We start from the raw sequence: 17,414 nt of genomic DNA, 5'->3' as shown, positions 1-17,414 counted from the left end.
AAATTACATGTAATTATATGCAAATACCATGTTTAGGTGTATTTATGTTATCTTATCAACATGAATCAAAACAGTTAATTAATAATTAATCGATTAATAGCTTAAGTCATTTATTGAGCATAATGCCTAACATTTGCTGTTTGCAGCTTCTGAAAGGCGATGCTTTTCTCTATTTTGTATTTCTTTTTTATAAATTGAGGAACAAGACAATAATTAAGAATACATTACCAGAAATTGTGATGGGCATTTGGTTTTATAATTTTTTTACATTGTATAGACTTAATTAATCAAAAATATGTTTCTATATGAATATAATTTGCTTAAAAGAATAGTTAATAATTTAAGTAATGCCTGGAAGATTTGTAGCAACATAAAATTGTCAATAATGTTTCTGGCAATATTTTAACAAACAAATGTTTCTGTTAGCTCTCCAACTAGACAACCACAATGATGAAGATGCTGCTCGGCTGCTCTCTCTGCCTGCTCCTCCTGCTCAACTGTCTAAGTGAACTTGGGGAGAGCCGAACCCTGAGCTTGGCAAGCTGCTCTGTCAATGTTCACATGCACGAACTGCGCAAATATTACATTGACATACGATCAGATGCGGTGAGTTTTTTGCTCTCAAAACCACTGACACAAAATGAGAAATAGAAATCAACAAATGCTGATCCAGCATACAGAAACACTGTTTATGATATCGCCAAGTGGGGATGGATTCTCACTTGTTCTTTGTGGTCTTTGCATTACAGATAGAAAGTGACAGTGCAATTGGAGTGAAACTTCTGGACAAATCCTTGATCAACAATGTTCAGGTAAGTCTTTTTCACTATGTAGTGCTGCCATTCTTTCTATCCTAATCTTCCTGATTCAGATTTTTTAATATTTCTATGTCCTAAGCCTGAGACTGATACATCTTTAGAAACAGCACATGCTTATGAAACATGAATGTGTGAGAGAACAGCTATAATCTGACCTTTATGTGTCTCTCTCAGGATGGTCAGACGTGCTGTTTCCTGCGTCTTGTGCTACGTTTCTACGTTGAGAGAGTATTCAGCAACTACGCCTCTTCTCACCCACAGCATCAACGCTGCTCCAGCGCTCTTGCCAACGCTTTTGTCAGCATCAGAAAAGACATAAACAGATGTGTAAGTTCAATAACTGTTCAATGAAAACAAAGCACTTTAATTAAAAATGTCAATAAGTTGTATTGATAAATGTTTGTTCTGTGCAGCACTGCCACTGTGAAGAGGACACACAGAGAAAGATTGACTCCCTGCATGCTGAGTTTATCAAGGTAGGCAGTTTACTGAATATGAACATCTCACTGTACACATATACACATTCACAGTTATCTGCAGAGGGTGCAATTGAATTCACTTTTTCAAATGATGTCTTGGTTGTTTTTCAGTATGGTCTACGGTATCTTAAATATATATATATATATATATATATATATATATATATATATATATATATATATATATATCATTTGCTAATATCTCAACATAAAAAGATGTGGCCTGCAAAAATAAAGCCACGAACAAATCAAAATCCAATCAATATGAATATTTAGTTTTATATATATTTTTTAAATGTACACAGTGCACACTTAAAGATTAGGGAAATAGGTTGTTTGTTTACAGTTATGCTCATCATTAAATCCATTGTTCTCTCTGTCTTTTCTCCATTTCTTTCCATTGAACAGCTAGACATAAACCAGGCTGCACAGAAGGCTGTGGGAGAACTGGACACTGTGCTGGAGTGGCTGGAGGGCCAGAAAACACTTGCTTGACCAAACAATGGAAATCAACATCGCAATGCCTGCTGTTGATGAGTCCCCAAGCTAACATCAAAGATGTTTACTCTTGACCTGACATTTACTTGTAAGCAGAGTGAGGGTTTGTTGATTTCACTTCTCTGCACTTATAGTCTACATTTCTACTTGTTGGACTTGTAGACTGTTTTGTTTATAATATTTATATGTATGTATTGATATTTATCAGAAATACACATTTGTTATGATATTGTATGTATGCTTTTTTGCAGACTAAAAATTATGTTTTAGTGCAATTTGTTTTATTTTAAAAACGATTTAATTTAAACTTTAATAAATAAACAAAATACTCTCACCCACTGACTTTGAGTGTTTCCTTTCAACACAAAGATGTTTGGTTCTGTGTGAAGCACTTTGTGCTACACATGGTACCAGATAAGTCTGCTTGAGTGATTGATTGATTGATTCATAAACAAATGCTTAGAGAAGGGTCTTTCTGCAGTCTCACATACACTACACGCCCACTCTACTGCATGACACAACCAATTTACCACGAGAGGCCCCCTGAAATAACCTAGGGATTCACATACTTCTTTAAACCCAAATCATTTGTTTTCCAAAACCGTACAAAGTAGTTTGTTTTGCTTATAACTAACAAAGTAATTTGGGAGCTTAAAAATTGGAATGCCTTTAAAACTTACTAAACTACGACTGTTTCAAGGGGTGTGTTATGTAGTAGATGTGTCCCGTACAGGCGGCAACCTCCACTTCTAAATACTGCAGCCAATGCCTAATTGTCTTAAACTCTCATTCAGTTAAATGACCAGCAGGGGGAGACTCCTCTGGATGAAAAAAGTACTCCTACTTCTCATAAAAAATACCATGACATGGAAAAAGTAACAAATTAAAATAACATGGTGAAGTATATCTTTAAAAAGTCGTAAAACATGTTGGAGTAAAATATGTCATAAAAATGCCATAGTATATTATATAATTAAAAATATTTAAAAAAAATATGTAAATATATAATTAGTAGATACAAAATATAACTATTAAAATAGTAATATACATACATCATACCAAAAAAGAATAATACCAAAATGTAATATTATAGTATGACATTCATTTATTTTTAAATATCTTAGTATAGTATAACCAAAAAATTTAAAAAGTCAAGAAAAATGTCTTTGTATACTATACCCTAAAAATGCCATGTTATACGATATCATAAAATAGTCACAAAATCAGAGAACATGTCGTAGTATAGTATGACATGAAAAAAGGCAAAAACGCCATCATGTCACTACATGATGGCGTTTTTGACATGTAGTAACACACTGAAAATGTATGCTGTGAAAAAAATGTCGTAGTATATTATGCAATAAAAAGACATACAATAGCATAGCATAAAATACAGCATGTTATAAAAAAAATCTTAGTATAGTTTGCTTTTAAATATACAGTATTATGGGGAAATCCAATTGTATAACTTGTATAAATTACACTGGATCCTAAACAAGATTGTTTTGCTAGGACATTTTAATGAAATCCAAAACTATAAAAATGTTATGCTATAGTATGTTTTTATGAAATTTTTTATTAGGTTTTTATGGCAAACTATACCATAACATTATTTAGGACTTAAGTTACTATGATATTCTTTATGGCATACGATGATTTATTTTTCACTACAAATTTTTTAAGATACTATGACTTTTATTCAACAAACTATACCATGGCTTTTTTTTTTCGACACAATATTATGGCTTTTTCATGGCTATTTACATCATATTGTACTGTGAATATTTTTTTTATTTTGGTCATATTTTGGACAGCTTTTATATGTCCTTTTTCGAAGTACCCTATTGATTTTTTTTACACAATATACAATGCTATTTTCATTATAGTATATGATTACTTAAAAGAACATTTTTATTAAATATTATAATGTGACTTTTCTTCCCAACATATTATACACACTTTTTTCCCACTTTTTACAACAAACTATAATTCCATCCATCCATCCATCCATTATCAGCCGCTTATACGGGGTTGGGTCGCGGTGGCAGCAGGTTCAGCAGGCCGACCCAGGCTTCCCTCTCACCCGCAACACTTTCCAGCTCATTCTGGGGGATCCCGAGGCATTCCAAGGCCAGCCGGGAGATATAATCCCTCCAGCGTGTCCTCGGTCTTCCCCAGGGCCTCCTACCAGTTGGACATGCCTGGAAACTGACTCCTTTCGACACGAAGGAGCAGCGACTCGACTCCAAGCTCCCCCCTGATGTCCGAGCTCATTACCCTATCTCTAAGGCTGAGCCCGGCCACCCTACGAAGGAAGCTCATTTCGGCCGCTTGTATCCGAGATCTCGTTCTTTCGGTCAAGACCCAGAGTTCGTGACCATAGGTGAGGGTTGGAACGTAGACCGACCAGTAAATGGAGAGCTTTGCCTTCCGGCTCAGCTCCTTCTTCACCAAGACGGACCGGTACAGCGCCTGTTTTACTGCTGCAGCCGCACCGATCCGCCTGTCGATCTCCCGCTCCACCTTACCCTCACTCGTGAACAAGACCCCGAGATACTTGAACTCGTTCACTTGGGGTAGGCAGTTTGTCCCCACCTGGAGGGAGCAATCCGCCAGTTTCCGGCAGAGCACCATGGCCTCAGATTTGGAGGTGCTAACTCTCATCCCTGCCGCTTCGCACTCGGCTGCAAAATGCCCCAGAGAATGCTGGAGGTCACGGTCCGAGGAGGCAAACAGGACCACATCATCCGCGAACAGCAGAGAGGCGATCCCGAGACTCCCGAACCGGATCCTCTCCGTCCCCTGGCTACGCCTAGATATCCTGTCCGTGAAGGTCACGAACAGGACCGGTGATAAAGGGCAGCCCTGGCGGAGGCCAACACCCACCGGGAACGTGTCTAACTTACTACCAAGGATACGAACACAGCTCCTACTGCAGGCGTACAGAGACCGGATGGCCCGTGCCAACGGGTCCGGCACCCCATACTCCCGCAGCACCCCCCACAATAACCCCTGAGGGACCCGTTCGAAAGCCTTCTCCAGGTCTACAAAGCACATGTAAACTGGTTGGGCAAACTCCCAGGACCCCTCCAGTAATCTTGCGAGGGTAAAGAGCTGGTCCACTGTTCCACGACCAGGACGGAATCCGCACTGTTCGTCTTGAATCCGAGGTTCGACAAGCGGTCGGAGCCTCCTTTCCAGCACCCTGGCATAAGCTTTTCCCGGGATGCTGAGCAGTATAATTCCACTGTTCTTTTTTCTTTTTTTTGACATACTAATATACTAATAGACTTTATAGATGTGTAGTGATTTTTTGTATTGATAATTTTGTGGAGAAGTAACAAACCTTTGTAAACTTCAGACCTTCAGCAGAGCAAGTCAAAGTCCTGCATTTTAAAAGTCAAGCAAGATGTTTATCCAAATTTATTCAATATATGTGATTGCAGGTAATGCAGAAATGACATATACATTCATCAATTATCTGTAATCACTTATATTCAGGGTCACAGGGGGCTGGAACATTTAATTTAACTTGTGTAATGATAATGAATATAATTTGTTTTAAGCATTTATGGTCATCGGATGTCTAATTCACACAAAACAATTGTTGGTAATATCTTATTTTTTTGTATTCATAATGAATGAATATCAAAATTCATTGTAATTCTATTACAAAAGACCAGCACAAATATTGTCATCGCATCATGGGATTTGTATTACAATGTATTATACATCTCAGAGAATATATGAATATATATTTTTTTATTCTGTTTTCCAAGGAAACCGTTTTCATTGAATAATCTGTGGAGAAGCCATGTTTTCATTCAATAAAATGTTGCTTTTTTCAATGTATTTTGTAATTTTCTTTCGATGCAATGTGTATTGGTTTATTTATATTTATAATGTATATTAATTTATTAACACAACTTCAATGTTTATGTATTTATATGAATTAGACATAGCAAGTACTGAACTTCCAGGGTTTAACAGCAACAACAATATCGGGTTTTTTCATACAACCTTTATGTAGGTACAGTTAGTTAGATAGTTAAATAGTTAGTTATTTAGAACAAAATACATACAGTATAATGTCACAGTAAGACAGTAAGTCATAAATATGAAAGAAATATCAGCAAGGAAGCAGTGTCTCTAACTCCAGTTTGTTTTACAGTTTATTCCAGTAGTGAGGTAGTGCTGGAAACAAGTTGTATGTCTCCTGTCCAGAGTTGGTATGAAGGTCTCTGAACTGTTAAGCATCTTGGCGATTCATGTAGGACACCTTCAACAACCCATTGGGGACTTGATTTGAATCTATCATCAGTAACAGTCTGAACTCAACCAGATATTATATATATTATAATCAACAGTAGAAAAAGCCTTAGGCAGAACTGGAAAGTGGGCATTACAAATAATGAATGCTTTGCATTATAAACCTCTAGGGATTTTCAGTAAAGACAGTGATTTATTCAATACAGGTGAGCAGATGCAACACAGCCAGCAGCAGCAGCAGCAGCAGGATGTTGAAGATGATTGACCATCCATCCATCAATTCATTTTCTTCTGCTTATGATCAGGTCACAGCCAGAAGGCTGACCGAGACTTCCCTCACACCTGCAACATTTTCCAACTCATTCTGAGGGATCCTGAGCCGCTCCCATAGCTCGGAGATGTAATCCCTCCCGTGTGTTATTTGTCTTCCCCAGGGTTTCCTACCAGTTGTACGTGCCTGGAAAACCTCCAGTGGGAGGCATTCTGATTAAATGCCCAAACCGGACAGTGAATGCTAGAGGTCACGGTCCAAGGAGGCCAACAGGACCCCATCATCTGCAACCAGCAGAGAGGCGATCCCGAGACCGCCGAATCTGACGTTCTCCACCCCCTGGATGTGCCTAGATATCCTGTACATGAAAGTCACAAACAGGACCGGTGACAAAGGGCAGCCCTGGTGGGGATTAACACCCACCGGGAACGTGTCTGACTTATTGCCGAGAATACAAAGATAGCGCCCATTGCAACAGGCATTTCATCCAAGACAGTCAAGACAATGTCAAGCGCCTTCAGCATCTCAGGGCGGATCTCATTCACCCCCAGCGCCTTGCCACAGAGGAGCTTTTTGACTACCTTAGTGGCCTCCGCCAAGGATATGGGTGTGACCCCTTCTGAGCCATCGGATGGTTTGCCAGAACTTCCTTGAGGCCAACAGAAAGTCCTTTGCCATGGCCTCCCCGAACTCCTCCCTGCCAGAGTTTTAGCATCCGTGACCACCGCAGCTTCAGCCCTTCTGGCCTGCCGGTACCTCTCAGCTGCTTCAGGAGACCCCTGAGCCAACCAGGCCCAAAAGGCCTCCTTCTTCAGCTTGACGGCTTCCATCACCCTCGGTGTATGACCTTCCGACCACAACTTCTAGTGGCCGCATCTACAATAGAGGCTTTGAACATAGCCCACTCGATTCCATGTCCCCAACCTCCCTTGGGGTGTATGAGAAGGTCTTCTTGAGATGGGAGTTGAAGACCTCCCGGACAAGATCCTCGATCAGACGTTCCCAGTTCACCCTCACTACATGTTTGGACTTGCCAGGTCTTTTCAGCCAGCTCCCCCGCCATTTGATCCAACGCACCACCAGGTGGTGATCAGTTAACAGCTCTGCTCCTCTCTTCACCCGAGTGTCCAAGACATATGGCCACAGATCAGATGATAGGACTACAAAGTCGATCATTGATCTCCAGCCTAAGGTGTTCCGATACCAGGTACTTTTATGAGCCACCTTGTGTTTGTTAAGGTCAAACTGTGGCGAGCACAGAAGTCCAATAGCAAGACACCACTCGGGTTCACATTGGGCAAGACATTCATTCCAATCACTCCCCATTCAATTCTCTGTCATTGCCCAAGTGAGCGTTGAAGTCTCTCAGGAGAACTATGAAGTCGGCAGGCGACGCCCTTTCCAGGACCCCTCCCACCGACTCCAAGAAGGCTAGATTGACCACAAGGGTTATATCTCCTCTTTGCACCCCTTGAACAGCCACCAGGTCATATCTTGCTCCACATCTGAACATCAGGAGACCAATAACCCAATGAACGTAAATAAAAATCAATAAAACTGTGAATCATCATTCCAATTGCATTGAGAAACAGTGTTATTTTTTACTTTCACTAATTCAGCACTCAGATGTTTGAACATCATGGGAAAATATGAGCCGTCACTATAAGCAGTGCTTACATAAGTGCGGTTAACACCCTGACAGGTACAGATGTGAATGGCCATATGCACGCATGTGCTTACGCACTTCCACCCAAACGCACATAAATACAGTATGGAAAATTAGGTGTCATATGTTTGGGTGCATCATACTGGAGTGTATTAATCACTGATTTAAACGGAAAGCTTATGCTGATTTAATCTTACACTACTGATAATATCCAGGTCAAACAGAACTTTGTGTACAGTGGGAATTTCTAAGTTTCAACTCCTCCCGAAAAGATGCTTGCTCAGCAAAAGGACAGGGTAACTTTAGTTTCAGGTTACAGCAATACATTTATCTAATCTTGCTTGCTCAGCAGAAATGATAAGGTTTCTGAGGAAGTCTGTGGTTATCTTTTTAGTCGATAATTAAGTTTGCAATTGCCTGATTTATTTCAAATTTGTACGTTTTTGTTACAGTTACATTGAAACCGACACACAGTTGTTCAGATCCAAAGGTTGAAGTAGGTCACGCACAGGAAACAGACAAAACTCCAATTTTCCTTTTCCGTTCTGCACAAATCTCATGATGCTCATCTGCCCATCCATATATTAGTGGTCATACAACACTCACTTTATTAATGTGAATTTGTGAATGGTTGGGCAGGACGCTGTCACCCTGGTCATGTCATATACATTTCTCTTGGTTTCCTCTTTTCTTTGTGGCCTTATTGAGACATCTCTAACCCACTAGCACAGGCACACACACACACACACACACAATATTATTATTTATGTTTGCATAACAATAACTGTTTGACATAAACAGACAGAGACCTCCAAAGAATTAAACGCTACACACACAAGCTAAAAACACATGCAGTCAAGCAGACGACCGGTGTGAAAGTGAAAGTTGAATGTGGTGAATCTATTTGTAAAGACAGATAGATTTCCTCTAAAGGCGCAAGAACACGATGCAGACACCCAATATGCAGACACAAATGAAGAAAATGTGACACATAAGGTAGAGAAAATGTAAAAACAGAACTACAGTACATGGTGGAGCTCATCTGGTCTGCAAAGTGCAAGGAATCGCAGTAGAGATGATCGTGCAAACAAATCTTTGTCAATATATTATTTCAGTTGGATGAAATTATGTGTTCCACTGTGATTCATGTTCCAATAGGGGACTGCATCAACTGGATATGATATCAGCAGTCAGGTTTCAGGTAATGTGCTGCAGTATTGCTGACAGCAGATTCTGAGGATCGGATAGTGACGGAATCAGAAAGTTTGTAGTAAGGGAGGAAAAGAGAGAACAAAGAGAAACCCTCACCACATCACCTGATCATCCACAAAGTACACAATGTTCTGCTGACTCTTACTCAGTGATCGACCAAGTGATACATGTAAGATGAGATTTGTCTGATTCAGCTTCGGCCCCATTTCGAGGAGACAATCGGGACACAGTGCTGACTGAAGGAAACTGTTAAATCAGAATAAGCAATGCAAGACATATTGCTGACATTTTACATCTATTTTGAGTAAACAATTAACATTAATTTGCTGATATGAAGCCTTGAATGGATCAGCCCATTTTTAACTCACAGGATTATGACTAACATTTTTTATCAAATTAGTTTCAGTAAACAACAATATACCTTGCAAAATAGTAGTTCCATACAGTACAACCCACTCATTTATTTGTCAGTGTACTCTTTTTTACATCTTTGTAATGAATGATGAAACAAGTAATAATTGCAGAGCTTGAAAGACTGAAATTATGTGGTTTGCCTTTTTTTGTTGCAGTGGGTTTTGTGAAACCAGGAAACAACTTGTTACTGATAAATATCTAATGATTTTTTTAATTTTTTAATTTAGCCTTTATTTAACCAGGTCGGTCCCGTTGAGATACAATGACCTCTTTTTCAAGGGAAGCCTGGCCAAGACAGCAGCATAGAAAAATGTCAACAGTCACAAGACACAACAGAAATCACATAACACAGATAAAATACATTAAAAAAAATAAACAAGGCAACAGGACTAACGCTCCGGAATCACACCAAAACAAGAACAAGTGCGATATGAAGCCGCTCCAATTTCTCTCACACGAGTCTTTAAAGTTTCAAGGTTGATGAGCTCCTCTAACTTTAGAGTTTTTTGCAGTGCATTCCAAGCAGCAGGTGCAGCGAACTTAAAACAGTGCTTACCAAATTCAGAGTGAACTTTGGGCATAATTAATAAATAAAGCTCATTGGAACGTAAGCAATAATTGCTCTGGGATTTAAAGATGTAGTTACATAAGTAGTGGGGGAGCAGACCCAAGATAGCTTTATAAATAAAAATATGCCAATGTATAAGGCGGCGTGCTGCCAGAGATGGCCACTCAACTCGAGCATATAAGATGCGGTGAGTGAGGGCTTTACAACCAGTGACAAACCTTGTCACTGTGAAGGCACCATGATACACAGTGTCTAGAGAACGCAAACAGTTTGCTGGGGCATTCATATATAAGAGATCACTGTAATCAAGTACAGGGAGGAAAGTGGTAGCAATCAACTTTTTTCTGGTAAAAAAAGAAAAACAAGATTTGTGACGGAAAAAGAATCCCAGTTTCACTCTTAATTTTTTTACCAGATTTTCTACATGTGGTTTAAAAGAAAGTCGATCATCAATTAGAATGCGGAGATACTTGTAACAGTTCACAAGTTCAATTGCATACCCTTGCAATGACAAAATGCTGGGTGGAGACACAGGCACTTTCCTGCCATTGGAAAGGTTTGGTTTTGGCGGCATTAAAGACAAGTCTTAGTTCAATGAGCTGATTTTCCACAAGGTTAAAAGCAATTTGTAAATTGCCAAGGGCCTCGGCAAGAGTGGTGCCACAACAGTATATAACTGTGTCATCAGCATAAAAATGAAATTTGGCATTTGGGACGTTACTGCCCAATGTATTTACATAAATAACAAACAGAATCGGGCCCAGAACTGAGCCCTGTGGCACACCAGTAGAGACATTTAGCAGTGTGTATGAGCTGCCTTCAAAACAAACACATTGTTTTCTATTAGACAGATAATTATTAAACCAGCCAACAGCCTGCTCAGATAAACCTATATCAAGCAGGCGTTGCTTCAGAATGGAATGATCCACTGTGTCAAAGGCCATAGAAAGGTCAACAAAGAGAGCTGTGCACACTTTCTTTTGATCCAGCCAGTCTATTATATCATTTGTGAGTTTGAGTGAGGCTGTAGTTGTGCTGTGTTGTTTCCTAAAGCCGGATTGATATGGGGAGAGAATGTTGTAAGTATGAAGAAAATCTTTCAACTGATCGTTTACTAGACCTTCAAGGACCTTTGACAGGATGGACAACTTGGAGATGGGTCGATAATTATTAAAGCAAGTAGGGTCCCCCCCTTTCAGAAGGGGAAGGACGTAAGCAACTTTCCAAATTTCAGGAATACAATTCGTGGTGATAGTGAGATTAAAAAGATATTGGAGCGGTTTGGCAATAAAATCGGCTGCTAACTTTAAGAAATATGGTTCCAAGTGATCTGGGCCTGCAGATGTACTAATATCAAGAGAGCAAAGAGCTCTACGGATGTACAGGACTGGTAATATTTCACACATTGCTTTAACAAATCATCAGAATAGTCCATACTTTCATGACACACCAGTTCTGTTAACAGCTGTCTTAAAAACCTCAGAAATTGTCGGTGACATTGGTTTTAACAGCAATTGCTCTGGTCACATCTGTATGCTGGGTTTAACAGCAAGAAATGTGTTGGAACTATATGACTTTATAGCTGACTCAAAATCGCTCTGACATGCACATAAACAATGCCGCAACTGAAATGCCAGAGACTGGGCAGAACCATTTCAAATCCAACTCTAACCACAAAGTCATGAAATCACACATAAATACATAGAGCAGAGAGCATGCTCACACACACATGTCAGAGGGGTTTCCCATAAACTGCTTACTGCTGATTCATATTATTTCAATGTATATATAAAATGTGTACATTTACTTTAATATATAAGACATATCGACTGCTTGAAAGAATCATGACAATCGCTAACAAATTATTTAAATACATTAAAATAATGAATAAAGAATAACATCCTTATATTTATTGAGTAGTATCGAACCCAATTTTTTTTTATTTGTGCAAATTCAATAACCAAATGTTCCGTAGATTATAACATGTTGCATGTCTGGTGTTACTTGGATTACGCAATTTACAGAATTCATTGAAACCATCATATCTTAAGGAGCTTGTAGTACCATATTGGCCCACTAGAGAGCTGTGCTCACTAAATGCGGGGCTACTTGTGGTTCCTGTGGTGCCAGAGCATTCAGTTATCAAGCTCCTCTTTTATGGAACCAGCTTCCACTTTCAGTCCGGGAGGCAGACACAGTCACCTCATTTAAGAGTAGACTTAAGACTTTCCTCTTTGATAGTGCGTATATGTTTGCCCTGGTCCAGCCCCTAGATATGCTAGTATAGGCGTATAGGCTGGTGGAGGACGTTTTAGGATACACTGAGCTCCTATCTCTCCATTGCACATTACAAACTCTGCTTCCTCCCCAGAGTCTTTGTGACTTCACATATCATAGGGTCCATTGGACCTGGCTGTGTCTGATGCCTCCTGCCTGGTGGGCCGGCCTACATGGCCCTGCTGATGCGCCCCGCCCCTCTATCTCCTTCGGTTTCATGGATTGTGGAGGTCTGGATCGTGGTCCATGCCTACTACTAATTATTCATACATTTCTGTCATATTCATTGAATGTGTTGTAACTCTGTAATGCTGTTCATCTGTACACATGACATCTATTGCTTGTGTCCATCCGGGGAGAGGAATTGTCCTCTGTTGCTCTCCTGAAGGTTTCTTCCCTTTTTTCCCTGGGAGTTTTTCCTGATCCGATGTGAGGTCCTGGGACAGGGATGTTGTATGTGTATAGATTGTAAAGCCCACTGAGGCAAATTTGTAATTTGTGATTTTGGTCTATACAAAATAAACTATATATTAAAGTATATATTAAAATGTGTATTGTGTATACATGTAAAGTTGTTTGATTTGTTTGTATTTAACGCTAAAATAATTTGAACTTGGACCATGACAAATTGTCCTGAAGTGTATTTGCACAAATTGTGAAGTCCTCATCGTGCAGAGATAAAAATCTGGATTAATTTCCCCGGCTACAGTTTAAAATACCAATGTTGTGTAAATTGGCTCACACAAAGTGGCAGGAAAAGGATAAATGGGCATTCCATTCATGAGAAAAAGTACAAAAGGGAAAAAACCCTTACGCTGCCACTAAGAGTCCCAAAACACTTCTCCTTTTATAAATATATATATGTATACAGTATATACATATACACAACCCTCACCAAAGAGAAAGAATACCAAGAAATAAAAAAGCAAAGTGAGTATCACATGGCTTCATTATTGTCAGTCGTATTATACATGTCTGACAATATATTATTGCGTCATCAAACATAAAGAACAACTTAATATAATTTCCAACTGACAATCACTATTTCCTGTTATTGTAAATGTAATGATTAACATTTGTTGCAATTTGAAACACAATTTTTTTTGCACTTAACAATCTATTGTGATTTTGATTAATATAATATATATATATATATATATATATATATATATATAAATATGGGGGTGATATTGTAATAAAAGTCAAATGGAACATTACAATAAAATAACAATAATAGTAATAAGTATCAATATTATTATTGATAGTACGATTGTAGTATTATTACTGTGTATGTCTGCAATACAATAATATTAAAAACGTGAAAATAGAATGTAAAAATGTATTAATTATAGCATTATCAAAATGGCAATGCTATTCAAGATATATCGATACTACCAGCCAATGATATGGGAGGAGTAGCCCATAGTGCAAGATTCTGAGAAAAATAAATGTCCCGCCCGCCTGTATGAACATATTTAACCTCTTGTCTTCCAGTCAGTCTCCTCCCTCAGGTATACTTTGGCTATAAATTAAATGTATGCACCCCTTCTCTTATGAGCTCTTCAGGAAGATTATACCAAGAACATTTCACCTCTCGGAAGTCAGAAAACTGCTCCTACGTCCAGTTGAGCAAGTAGCATCTTCACTCCTGAGGGCCCGCTCTTCTCTTCTCTCCCTCCAGAAGATCCATCAGCTCGTCAACCAGCATGACTCTTTGGTCCCACCTCCTGTCCACCCTGGTCCTCTTGTCTTTCTTCAGCAGTGCCTGGTGCAGTCCCATGTGCAACAACCAGTGCTGTCGTTTCGTGGAAGTCTTCCCTGTCAGGCTAAAGAAGCTCAGAGAGGACTATTCACAGATCAGAGATTTCTTTGTGAGTAAAAACACATTTGCTTTGAAAGTACCTTGAAGCAGAACCATTTGAATTGATCTCTGCCGCCCATGTGGCCGTGTAGTCCTGTTAGTCTCCAAGTGATGCTGCCCTTTCTCACCTGCGGCTGCTGCTGACATTGACACTGACTCTTTTTGTATTCTATTTTTTTTTTTTACAGGAAGCAAACGATGACTTGGACACAGCGCTGCTGGACCAGAGCGTCGAGGACTCTTTTAAAGTAAGTTTCCCTTTGACGGTCCTTCATTATGCTAGAAATATGATGCTTCTCAAGTATAATCAGAAAATAAACACAGCCTAAAATGCCCGACAAGAGGAGCATTGTAAACACCAGGACTGGCGATAGAACATCACGTAACCGGGCTGGCGCTTTCCTCCGTCCTTCAGAGCCCGTTTGCCTGCCACGCCATGAACAGCATACTGGACTTTTATCTGTACACGGTTTTGCCGACAGCCATGGCTGGAGTGACTGAAGACACTAGGGACTTACAGCCTTACATGGAGTCTATACAGCAGATCTTCGACGAGCTCAAGACTGATGTCACCAAGTGTGTGAGTAGCTGCACGTGTTACTCCTACAGGAGATTAAGATGTAAACACGCACCGAGTGCGCGCTGCCAAAAGTTCCGATGTAGGCTACAGGTAGTGAGGAACAGAATTTAAATGGACTTCCAAGTTTAAAGCGTTTAGGCAAACATTATATATATAACATACCTGACGTATATAAAAATTATTTTTTATTATTATTGCTGTGTATGATACTGAAAAGTTGCATGTGGGAACGTTGTACACGTATTTCTATTCACAAAAAAAAACAAGTTGGCGTAATTGGCAGACAGGAGTCTATATGTCTTATGTGTACAGATTGTAAAGCCCTCTGAGGCAAATGTGTCATTTGTGATTTTGGACTATACGAAATTAATTGAATTCCATTCCATGTCTGCCACAGCCAAAAGCATTAAAACCACCTTTCTGTCTAAAAACGCCAAAATATTCCCAGGATTGTGCAAATGACTGACCATGACAGAAAGGGGAAGAATGGCTCACACGGGTCATGATATTTCATTAGTCAGTGATTCTTTAACTGCAGCGGCTTGCATAACTGTGCATCCTCCAGTTCTCCAGGGAAAGAGAAGGCCTGGCATGCTACTTACCAGTAGTAAATAAAATAAAAACACTATTCTCACCTAAATCTATTTTTGTGCTTCTGGGTGGGGGGTCGAATTCAGGAAATAGTTGTGTCTAATGTTGGCAGCCCCTAACATAATCTTTCTATTGTTCCCTTTAGAGACGTTACTTCTCCTGCAGGAAACAGTTTGACATCAACAATCTAAACTCTACTTACAATCAGGTGAGTGTCGACATTTCATCTTTAATTGGAAAAATGTTGGGGTTCATTTTTAAAAACAATGTATGTGTGTGCTTCCTGCATTTTGACAATTTTAAACAGAACTATGTGTTTGTCCACAGATGGAAAGTAAAGGTCCATATAAGGCTATGGGCGAGCTGGATCTGCTGTTTAACTACATTGAAACATATCTGGCTTCTAAAAGGCACAGAAACCTAGTGGCCACTCATTGAAGACTGGCTGACCCTCATCAAATGTGACCCTGTTCATCGCAGGAAAAAGAACACAGCCTTAAATACCTACACTCTTTTGCATTCAATCTGTTATTTTCACTGGTATGAGTGTTGCTAGATGTTTTTGCAGTCTGCTGAACTGATGTCTTAGTTATTCTGAGACTTCTGTTTTTGTCCCGGGGACAAGCTTATGTTTTAAGACCATATTGAGTTCTACACATATAAAGTTACAAGCAAAACTGTCGCTTATGAAGCTGTGATATTTATTTTTATCATATATAATATGTATTGTTGTATTTATGATGACTAATATCGTATTGTTGCAGATGAATAAATGACTTGTTGATAATGAATGACCCTTGATTTTATTTGACAAGATACATTTGCCAGTCCTTAGGAATGGGTAAATGGTAGAGCACTGAAAACATCACACCCTGCCGTTCTGCAGTTTATCTGTGGTCAACCACTAGAGTGTAAACTCCTCAGGCTGATTCACTAACCTCAAACGTGACCCATATACATCACTTACCAGCAGCAACACTGCTGTATTTTAATTTACCGAAACTGTAACTAGCCAGTCTCACCCTCATGGCGCACACGAGTGCACAGACACACACACACACATAAAAAGAGAAGTAAAACACAGGGTGAAAGAGCAGCTCTGCATTTAAAATTTTTGCTTTTTTATGTGCTATGTCAGCTATTTCAGAGGGTCTCATCCATGAGCTGTACCACAATACATGTATACCTGAGCAATACAATATTGTCAAAAGACTGTGCACGAAAACATGGCCCTTTAAAAAAATATTTTAATGTACGCACATGTAAGACTTGACTCAGGCCTCTTCATTGAAACTACTTTAATGACATTATTATCCGTCACTTGCTTTCTCAACGTGGGATGAACTGAAAAGTATCCTTCCAACAATGACAGTTTACCATATTCAAAGAAAACCAGTGTTTACATGTGAATCGCTTTCTGTTAACATGCTGGTTGAGATCATATCTGCCTGTTAGTAATGACTGTTTGTCTGTACAGAGAGCAATGGTTTTGGGGAAAGTTGAGAAAAAAGGAGATCAGTTGGGCTGTTCCACACTGCAGGGCCTTTGATGCAAAATACTGAACCACTGTTATGAATGAACATGATTAACGGTCAAACATTTACTTTCGATATCAATCTTCGAGATCTTTCGATGGCTCCATCATGGCCCAGTGCTTTCCTCTGAACACTTAAGATATACCAAATCAACGGAGGCATACTTCAAAAGACTCAAGATGGAACTCATTGTCAGGAACTATACAAAGATGATGTATTCAATAAATCTAAATCTTCAAATGCAAATCATAAAAAAGCAAGGCCCTTCTCATCATTCTTAATATTTTCTTTTGACCCTCCCTCAACTAAATACCCAATATCTCAAAACAAATCTAGATATTTATGGCAAATACGAAATGGAGAAAGAAATGGACC

The 17,414-nt window shown here is 39.3% G+C and overlaps 2 protein-coding genes across 2 annotated transcripts; both read left to right on the top strand.

Moving 5' to 3' along the window:
* Positions 1–432: 432 nt before the first annotated feature.
* Positions 433–1,792, top strand: il19l (interleukin 19 like). The gene is made up of 5 exons (XM_034533600.1): positions 433–606; positions 750–812; positions 993–1,145; positions 1,232–1,294; positions 1,706–1,792. Exons 1-5 carry the CDS (start codon positions 448–450, stop codon positions 1,790–1,792), a joined length of 525 nt encoding a protein of 174 aa, XP_034389491.1. The 5' UTR covers positions 433–447.
* Positions 1,793–14,033: 12,241 nt separating this feature from the next.
* On the top strand, positions 14,034–16,295 carry il10 (interleukin 10). Its single transcript, XM_034532881.1, has 5 exons — positions 14,034–14,343; positions 14,522–14,581; positions 14,749–14,913; positions 15,650–15,712; positions 15,832–16,295. Exons 1-5 carry the CDS (start codon positions 14,179–14,181, stop codon positions 15,940–15,942), a joined length of 564 nt encoding a protein of 187 aa, XP_034388772.1. The 5' UTR covers positions 14,034–14,178; the 3' UTR covers positions 15,943–16,295.
* The last annotated feature ends 1,119 nt before the right edge of the window (positions 16,296–17,414 follow it).

The sequence above is a fragment of the Cyclopterus lumpus genome, chromosome 5, assembly GCF_009769545.1.
Source record: "Cyclopterus lumpus isolate fCycLum1 chromosome 5, fCycLum1.pri, whole genome shotgun sequence".
Taxonomy (NCBI): domain Eukaryota; kingdom Metazoa; phylum Chordata; class Actinopteri; order Perciformes; family Cyclopteridae; genus Cyclopterus; species Cyclopterus lumpus.
Note: the sequence above shows the minus strand (reverse complement) of the source record. Positions and strands in the feature narration are given on the sequence as shown.